Raw genomic sequence first — 9,645 nt, forward strand, 5'->3', positions numbered from 1 at the left:
TTTTTTTTTTTTTTTTTTTTGGTGTGGTGGGGAATGTAGACTTTTAGGTTGTTTGCTAAAAATTCACAGCTATTACACATTATTTTTTGTTACTTCATTGTACTGTTTGCTATTTTAATTTTGATAACAAATAAGAGCATCTTATATCAGTATAACTCTTTGTAATATATGCACTACCCTTATGTACACCCTCATTTAGCCCTCATTTCAGACTTGTGACACTGGCAGTGTAGCATTCCATTTTTATAGCTAACAGAGCTTGTCAGTTCCTCAGGCTAACATTGTGAAAAATTAAGGTAGTATTAACAATTGCCACCGTTCTTTTATTTCAAAGTCTAAATTCCAAATTTTATCCAATTCTGTTTCACACAAACTAAGCATGCTCTGTACCTCAGCTGAGTTAAAGTATTTCACAAAAAAAGGAAAAGAAATTATTTGGTTAGAGGTATGCCTCGTTGCCTTCTTTTTTTTTTTTTCCGAGTCATGGCCTTACTGTTTCTTTGGAAGTTGACCTAAAAAGTTTTGTTTTATTGATTTGTGTGTAGGATGTTGGGACATAAATTCTTTAAATTGTCAGCAGTGAAACCGTTCAGGCAAGTATGAAGCTTATATCTGCAGCATTTGATTTAGGTGTGGAAAGGGAGGAGGACGGGGAGGGGCTGAGGAGGTTAGAGTTTTGACCAGAGCATACTGCTTACTTCCATACTTTTTTACTCAATGCCAGTCTCTGAAAGTCGAGAGACTGAGCTTTTAATGCAAGGAAGCTCTGCAAATCACTAAGTAGCCTGACAGTTCACGTAAGCTTTTCTAAAATCGTATGTCTAATGAAACTGTGGTTGGTGAGATGCTCTGGTGCTGTAGTCCAGTTTGACCCCTGATGTATGTGTGGAATCTGCTGAGTTGTGTTTAAAGCCAAGTTTAGTTGTTGATGTTGCAAAGTGATACTTCTTTTGTTATCTTAAGGTAGTAAAAGTAAGGTTTTCAGTGTGGATGTGATGTAAGCAACACTGAGCTCAGGAAGTGAAAGTAACTATGAGTATATTTATTATTAGTGTCTGTGGAAATTTTTGTGACAAATTCAGTACTTCTCTAAAGGTGTTATGTATAAATGTGTTCTAAGTATATACACATTTGTAAAAAATTCTAAAAAGAAATTTTGTTTAGAAAAGCAAGAAGAAGGAAAGTATACTGGTATGATATTCCAAGGCGTGTTTGAAACATTTTTAGACTTAAATGTTTACTTAACAAATAAAAACCTGTGGAGCTGCAAACATCCCCTTGGTTTGAAAATGTATTTCATCCTATCTGTTTTCTAGATGATACACTTAAGTATCTTTTCTGTCTTATCTCCAGAAATACAAATTATTATACTTTAAGCAGTCATACTTCAACTAAACATTAAGAATTATTGTGAATATCACTTTCAAAGTAGTACATGTAGTGGGAAAATGTGTATTTTAAAATTTTAAAAATAAGGAATAGCTTTACTCTGGGAAGGACATTTGAATTTGTGGAAATGTGGATTTCTAAATAGGGAAGCCATTGATTAATTTTAAGTGTTAAACAGAAGGAACATTTACTTAGTTAAAAAGTGAAGAAAATAAAACACCTTCCATTGTAAAATTAATTTGACAGTGGTTTCTGGCAAAGATAAATTATGAGTAAAAAGGGTGTTGCCTGGCATGGTATGTAGATGAGAAAATATAATGATAGAATAAATCATATAGTAGATTTAAAACCTCAGATTTCAAATCCAGTAGAGTTGAAACATCAGAGTAACTCAGTGTTTGTATGTGCTACAATAGCAGTGGTGAGCAAAAGGAATTTCAGTGTCAAAGGCATATTTGTTTTCATAGAATTGGTTAAAAGATTTCACAGTAATTTTTTTAATGGCCAAGATCTTTGATTCAGGGTGGAATTAAGCTTGTCAAGTAAATAGTAGCTGAAATAATGTTCTTGATGTTGTAAATATAACCCTTTGCTCTCATACTCTTGCTGAGGAAATAAATGAAACATACTTTTCTTTTGAGCTTATAAACCTTCATAGTATTTACTCGCTTCATTGGACAGAGCCAGTTGCAAGACTGCTTCTTCTTTGTTTCAGAGTTTGGGTGAGGTGAGGAAAGTTCACCTCTCCTTGAAAATGCATTCCAGTTTCTGAATTTTAACTGTGATGATAGTGTATATTTTCTTCCTCCTTATCTTCTCTGAACATATGCTTAAAACTTAATGTATCATTTTCCTGTAATATGTTAGAAGGCACGTCCTTTAGACTGTGTAGAATGAGGGTCCCAAATTCATGCCTTGTTATGGCCTACATGTGTGCCATTGAACATGTATGCATTAATCTTCACTGAAGATCTTCTATGCAGATGTAAAAATAGCAGTCATTTATGTCTTCCTGGTTTAGAGTCATAGCTTTGGGAAAAGCTTTTATAGTCACAAAACAGAATGCTCTATGAAGGCAAGGATTACCGTTTCCTTTGAGTTCCTATGTTACTAATACCTGACACTCAGTACTTAAATATTTTTCTGTTGAGTGACTTATCAGTTTATTAAAGTCTTGATTTTTTTTTGAAATATTCTTAATTTTATCAGGGATTTAAGAAATAAGCTTCCAAGGATAAGTAAAGTAACTTGTTTTCTTTCCTTTTTTCTTTTTCTAGACCACCTGTTGAGGCCCTGAGTCAAGACAACAATTTTTATACTTTTCCTGGTGGTTCAGAAGCAAGTCTCTGTAGACCAGAAACAAAGAAAGGAAATAATCTGACCTTTTCTTTATTAGATTGACTGTAAAAGACACTTGACTTCCAGGAACAAGTACAGAGAAGTAATAAAGTTATTATTTTGGCATCATTGGACATTGATCGCATTGAGAAGCGTGCTTTGTGAAGCTTCCCGAGTTGAGATTTGGAAACTTCATTGGTGCTCATTTATAACTTGGACTATCAGCATGAGTGAATTCTGGTTGTGTTTCAACTGCTGTATCGCAGAACAGCCTCAACCCGTAAGTATGACGTGATACACACACAAATTGGGTGGGGTACTTGGTATGCATACTGTTGATTCTCAGGCTAAGAACCAGGATTCCAGTAGTGATTGCAGGGCCATTCCAAGGCTTGTCAGTGAAATTCTAAACATCTGGTTAAAGAAAGAAAAAAGTAAGTTTGCTTTTGAGTAAATGCTATATGTGAAGAGCTGTAGTAGACTACCAAATGTGATTGAGAACGTTGTAGACCAACTTCCGGTGGACGCGTGAGAGGAGAGGGAGACACCCTGCGGTGGAACAGCCAAGTCGGCTTTGGAGATGAGTGGGTGGAAGGTGGCGAGCCAGGATTTACCATCTCATCGTCCTCACAGCAGTTCTCTGGGGAAGATGCCGTTATCCTTATTTCCTTGTAGACGTAGGTTCCATTTTTTTTGCCCTGAGTGGACAGTAAGTCTGCGCTGGCCATTTCTTGCTACCTGCCTCACTTTTGTCCCTTCTAACCTGTGCACATTTTGTTACCTCTACCAAAATTCTACCCTCCCCCTCCAGTTTTCATCTTTTAAGATGCCTATATCGAATGTCAACTCTGTGAAATCTTCCCCACTTTCTCCTGACTTAGGGGAAAACCCCTCAGCAATATTGCCACCAGCTCTTTTAGTTCATTTTTGTATGGTAGGATGGACCTTCTTGTGTGGTAACTATTGCCGTCTCTTCTTTAGGGGCCCTGAGCATGTTTCCTTTATAACTTAGGATCGCATCTAATACCTTGGAGAATGTGGTTATACATGCTAGCTGGTTTGCTGGCTGACTGGCTGAATAAATGAATTTCTATTGTATTCTGTTTGGAGTAACATTTGTAATAATATGAAAGGAGGAATGAGATGTAATCTTAAGGTCTCCTCAGATCTTTTCTGACCCTTTCCCTGGTCATATACACAGTCCACTTTTTAATTTTCCTTGTATATACAGTTGTTTTAGAATCTCCTAGTCTTTAATGTCTGGCTCTAGAAAAGGGAAAATATGAAAAAGTGAGGGCAGAGAGGAGAAGAAAGGGCACTGGCTTTTTAAGTCTTCTGGAAATCACTTCAGCCAGAGGATGAGGGCCTTGCAACAGTTGGGGAGTTGAGCACCAGCAGTGGCGGCCCGCCCGTCTGCTGGTCTGCTCCTCTGTGATCAGAAGCGGAGATGTTTGGAGGACAGGCTCGTTTTTGCCCACCCTGGCTCCCCAGAGGTTGTGTGCGTGATGTACAAAGACCACAGCTGTGGGAGGAGGGGAGCCCTGCTCTGCTCCTCTGCTGAGAGCTGACGCTGACTGAAACTAGCTGCAATTTACCTTTCAAGTTTTCCCCTGGAAGTTGCAAGCCTTAAAGAGACTCCAGAGTTCCAGAATAGATACAGCAGAAACATAATGCCTGTACAGTGGTGGTGGGGGTACAGATTCCTACTGTTAACGGCTCACCAGCTTCCCTTTTACTCCTTTTGTAATGCTGTTACATTTAGTTCTTTGATCCATGAAGTATGGAGGGTTGCTTTGTGTGGGATGAGGTAGGGGTCTGACTGTTCTTTCACGTTAAGTCAGCTATCTAAAAACAGTTTATTAAATAGCCAGTCTTTTTATTAGTGATATGAAATGTCACCTTTATTATATACTACATTTTCATGTATTTAAAGAGACTGCTCTTAAAATCTGTTCCGTTCTTTTGGTTACATGTTTACACCTGTGCCGTTGCACCTGCTGCCGTTACTTAGTATGTAGCTCTTCTTAAACTATTTTGATAAATCTTGTTTTTAAGACGGATTATGACATGGTTTTTTGCTGTGTTGTCTTTTGTATTTTTTTCTTTGAATGAGATATGTCATGCATCTTTTAAATCATTTAGGTGTTTACTTTAGAATTGCATTGAATCTAGATGTAATTGGATGAGAATTGACATCTTTTGAATTTTGAGTAATTCCATTGAGAAGCATAGCATACATCTTCATTTATACAGACCTTTTCATGTTCTTTTAGTAAGTTAAAATTTTCATCATGTAAGTTTTGCATATTTCTTGCTCAGTTTTTTCTAGATTTTTTAAAATGAATTTTCCTTGCTATTCTGAATGAAATTGTTTTGCTATTACATTTCCTAGTGGATTTTTTTTTTTACTATTTTGTAAGCAATTAATAATTTTTATACACCAATTTTTTATCCAGATACCATACTGAACGCTTTATATTTCTTAAATTTCTCCATATAATGACATTTTGTTTGTCTTAATTCTCATATATAAACTTTTATCCCTACTGAAATATTTCTGCATAGGTTAGACCTCCAATATAATATTGAATAGTGTCGATGATGGCTGAACATTCTTGCTTCTCCTGACTTTTAATGAGAAAGGTTCAAATTTACTTAAGCATAAAATGAATATTTATTTCAGTAACCATGTTTACCTGTGCATTTGTTATTGTGTACAATTTATCATTTACAACTTACATTGCCAGTGATTGCATTTTCAGCAGTTTTGAAAGATTTTAGAATACTTGAATCCCATCACCGTACTGTTTGTACTGTGCCTTGTAATTTTTGTTGAAAGTCATTTGTGATAATATGCTGAGTGAAAGAAACTGAGGGAAACAGGCCTGTAGTATCAGCTTTGTATTTGTCTGTGTGGGGATCAGGCTTTGCTTAATGTTTGCTGCAGTTGTAGGTGTCTGTCCCGGGATAACCTTCTCCGTGGTGTCCTTGCTTTTGTGCCCTGTTGTCTCTGTAGGACTTGTGGTTAAGTAAGGTCTGAGAGGTCCAGAGCTTTCGATGGTATTTCCCTGTATTTTCACACAGGAACACTGATGATGTACTGGTGAGATGTTGGGGACGGGAAGCATGGTACACTGCCGTGGTTAGGTCTCGGTCTTTAGTGAGCCTGAGCCCCCTGGACTGTGACCTACACAAGTGCTTCTCAGTTTTGTTTCAGTTTTTTTTTACTCCTTAGCTGAGACAGACAGGCTGGAGGAGGCTGCAGTTGGACATTTCCCTTCCCCAAAGTTGGTTAGTTTCTGATATAACCTCAGTCAATTAGGAGCTGGCAAAATAGATTTCTTTTGAGGGGATGCTTTGTTAAGAAGAGCAGGCAAATTTCCATAGTGCCAGATTGCAGAAGGGCATTATAAATTGCACTTCCCTGGTGGGGCTCAGTGGGAAAGAACCTGCCTGCCCATGCCAGAGATGTGGGTTTGATCCCTGGTCCAGGAAGATCCCCTGAAGAAGGAATGGCAACTCCCTCTAGTATTCTTGCCTGGAAGAGTTCCCATGGACAGAAGAGCTTGGTGGACTACAGTCCATGGGGTTGTAAAGAGTCGGACACGATTGAAGTGACTGAACAGCAACAACAATTGTAAATTGCTGTGAGAACCCTACCTGGGGCCTGTGTGTGGCAGTGGTCTAGGTGTGGTTTTTTGATGTGGTCTGAGGCAGAGTTCAGGCAAAGTATCAAACCTCTCCTGATCGCCTTTAGGTCACTGAGAATATAGAGATTGGATTGGGTGAAGTATTAGTTACCTAAGATGACGCAAGTTAGCCTAAACCATAGTGGCTTAAAACAGACTTTTATTATCTCACAGATTCACTTGTTTAGTGTTAGTCGCTCAGTCTCATCCGACTCTTCGCTACCCCGTGAACTGCAGCCTGCCAGGCTCCTCTTCCATGGGATTTCCCAGGCAAGAGTACTGGAGTGGGTTGCTACTTCCTTGTCCATAACTAAGATGATGCAAGGTAACCTGAGCCATGGTGGTTTGAAACAGACGTTTATTATCTCACAGATTCTGTGGGTCAGGAAGCCAGGCAGTGTTCAGCCAAGTCCTCTGACTTACGGTATCTTTGAGGTGACAATTACAGCTGAGGCCATAACTACCTCAGGGTTCAGTGCCCAGCGGACCTGCTTTCTCGGTTACTGAAGCAGTTATTGGCAGGGTTTAGTTCCTCTCTGAGTCCTGACAAGAGTCTCGGCTGGAATAAGGGCCTCGGTTCCTTGTTGGCTGGAGGCCTCCCTCAGTTAGTCGCCACACTGGTCTCGCCACAGAACAGCTCACGGCATGGTGACTGGCTTCCGCTAGTGTGAGGAAGAGGGGCAGGCAAGGTGGACGTCAGAATCTCTGTGACTTGCCACCACTTTCTGCTGTACTCTGGCCTGTAGAATTAACTCGCTAAATCTAGATCACACCCGAGGGAGGGGAGTAGACAAAGGCATGAATTCCAGGAGACGGGGATCATTGGGACCAACTTCACAGGCTGCCTACCACAGATTCCCTCCAAGGCCCCTCCCAGCGCTCACATTCTGTGAATGCTTCCCTCTCTCTCCCCCAGAAAGAGGCCACGCATTCCGTTTCCAGCCCCAACTTCAGATACTCTCAGTCAAGTGCCCGGATAGCTGTGACACATTCTTTAACTGTAGCTAGCCAACATGAAAAATGTAGTCAAAGAGGAAAATCATCTTATCTAAAAGAGTTAGACTGTGAAAAGAAAGATGTTGAATTTGTTCTGTTTCAGTGGCGTATCTTCCATTACAGTACTCTCTGGATAGACAAAATACCCTTTTAGAGGAGACAGGGAAGATAGGCCTGACTCTGTTCAGATAACATCAGAACCAAACGCACTGAACCAGCATATAGTGTTGTAGCTTATTTTAAAATGTCTGCCTTTCCCTCCTCTTGGCTGAAGGAGAAGGAGAGTTTTCTCTGGTACTCACTTTGAGAACATGCTAGAGTTCCTGCTGGTGAAACTCCCAGGAGCACGGGGGCCCTCCTAAGACAGGCCCCCCTAAACGCTCCAGCTGTCCGCACTCCTCACCCAGGAACTCCTCAGTTACAGTCTTAGGTTGTCCTGCTCTGGTTCTGCATGACCTGGGGGTTTCCACTCTAGTCCATGGTGGTTTTCTGTACTGGCCTGTCTCTCCAGTTCTGGAGGCAGCGGTTGGTTCTGTGATCTCAGTTTTCTAAAGGACCTGAGAATTGTTGATTTTCAGTTCAACTTTTTGATCATGTGGATTGGCACGACATCTTCTAAGCCCCTTACATGTCTGACAGGAAACCACAAGTTCTATTTCCATATTTTTTAAGGTTGATTTGTTTATTGCCAGCATTCATAATGCATATAACATTCTGTTTTACAGGTATACTCAAACTAGAATGACATAGATTGGGAATTTTAAAGAGTGGGAGCATAAGACTTTAGAATTACAAGTGCAGGACATTAGAAATACATTTTCTGATACACAAAGCATTTGCGGTTTGAGTGTTTCTGTGCACATATAACATGTCTGTGTTGTGTTATTGTTTAATAATAGGTAATTGCTTGAAATATTCCACCTTTTTGACTTGCTGAGAAAAACGGCACAGCACTGCACAGGGCCGCATGGTTACTGTGGTGGAAGAACCGCTGGCTTGTTGGCGTTAGGGAGAGACACTTAAAGGGTGCGTTAATCATTTTGTGCGTGCTTACAGCCTACAGAAGCGTACCTTGCAGCTCTAGTAGACAGTATCAAGAGTGCCTTATTTGAAAGCTGCTTGGTCATCTCTAAAGCTCCCCAAAGTCTGTACCAGAATTGAGTGCTGTGTGCCGACTCTCCCACTCCTTTACCGCCCCCTGCTCTTGCGCATTCCATGTGTGGAAAAGGAACAGCTCAGTATTGGGAAGAACTTAGAATGCATTTTTCTGAGTAGTAGCATAAGAATCATACTTTTCCTTCCTACTCTTTAGTTTTAGCACAGTATAGTACAGAATAAAATAGAGTCCCATTTTTTTGAGCCATGGTAATCTAAACCTTTAAAATTGTCTGTAGTGTAAATGCTGCGGTTGTTGCTGCTATGTATATGCTAAGGTAGGAATCTTTAAATGGTTGCTGTTTTGCACCTTAATTTTTTAAAAAACAAGATCTGTCAGCTGTTTATAGTACTTCAGTGAATTTTTTACCTACTTCTTATTGTGCATTGAAATGCTAGTGGACTTTTTTACCAACTTTTTTTTTTTTTGAGTTATAATTGGTATACCCAAAAAACTGTGCATAATTAATATATTCTGTCTACTGAGTTTGAATGTATGTATACACATGCTGCCATCACCACAGATCAGATCAGATCAGATCAGTCGCTCAGTTGTGTCCGACTCTTTGCAACCCCATGAATCGCAGCACGCCAGGCCTCCCTGTCCATCACCAACTCCTGGAGTTCACCCAGACTCATGTCCGTCGAGTCGGTGATGCCATCCAGCCATCTCATCCTCTGTCGTCCCCTTCTCCTCCTGCCCCCAATCCCTCCCAGCATCAGAGTCTTTTCCAATGAGTCAACACTTCGCATGAGGTGGCCAAAGTACTGGAGTTTCAGCTTTAGCATCATTCCTTCCAAAGAACACCCAGGGTTGATCTCCTTCAGAATGGACTGGTTGGATCTCCTTGCAGTCCAAGGGACTCTCAAGAGTCTTCTCCAACACCTCAGTTCAAAAGCATCAATGCTTTGGCACTCAGCCTTCTTCACAGTCCATCTCTCACATCCACATGGAAAAACCACATGACCACAGGAAAGACCATAGCCTTGACTAGACGAACCTTTGTTGGCAAAGTAATGTCTCTGCTTTTGAATATGCTGTCTGGTTGGTCATAACTTTCCTTCCAAGGAGTAAATG

At 40.2% G+C, this 9,645-nt stretch overlaps 1 protein-coding gene across 2 annotated transcripts in view; it reads left to right on the forward strand.

Annotated features, from left to right (window-relative positions):
- CDC42SE2 (CDC42 small effector 2) overlaps positions 1-9,645 on the forward strand; it is a 97,029-nt gene that overhangs the window by 43,010 nt on the left and 44,374 nt on the right. For both annotated transcript variants that reach the window (XM_010852427.1, XM_010852428.1), the window contains exon 3: positions 2,667-3,007. In XM_010852427.1, the coding sequence (XP_010850729.1) occupies positions 2,954-3,007 (54 nt within the window). In that variant the 5' untranslated portion in view covers positions 2,667-2,953. The remainder of the gene's footprint in view (positions 1-2,666; positions 3,008-9,645) is intronic.

This window comes from Bison bison, unplaced genomic scaffold (genome assembly GCF_000754665.1).
Source record: "Bison bison bison isolate TAMUID 2011002044 unplaced genomic scaffold, Bison_UMD1.0 scf7180017864311, whole genome shotgun sequence".
In the NCBI taxonomy this organism is placed as follows: domain Eukaryota; kingdom Metazoa; phylum Chordata; class Mammalia; order Artiodactyla; family Bovidae; genus Bison; species Bison bison.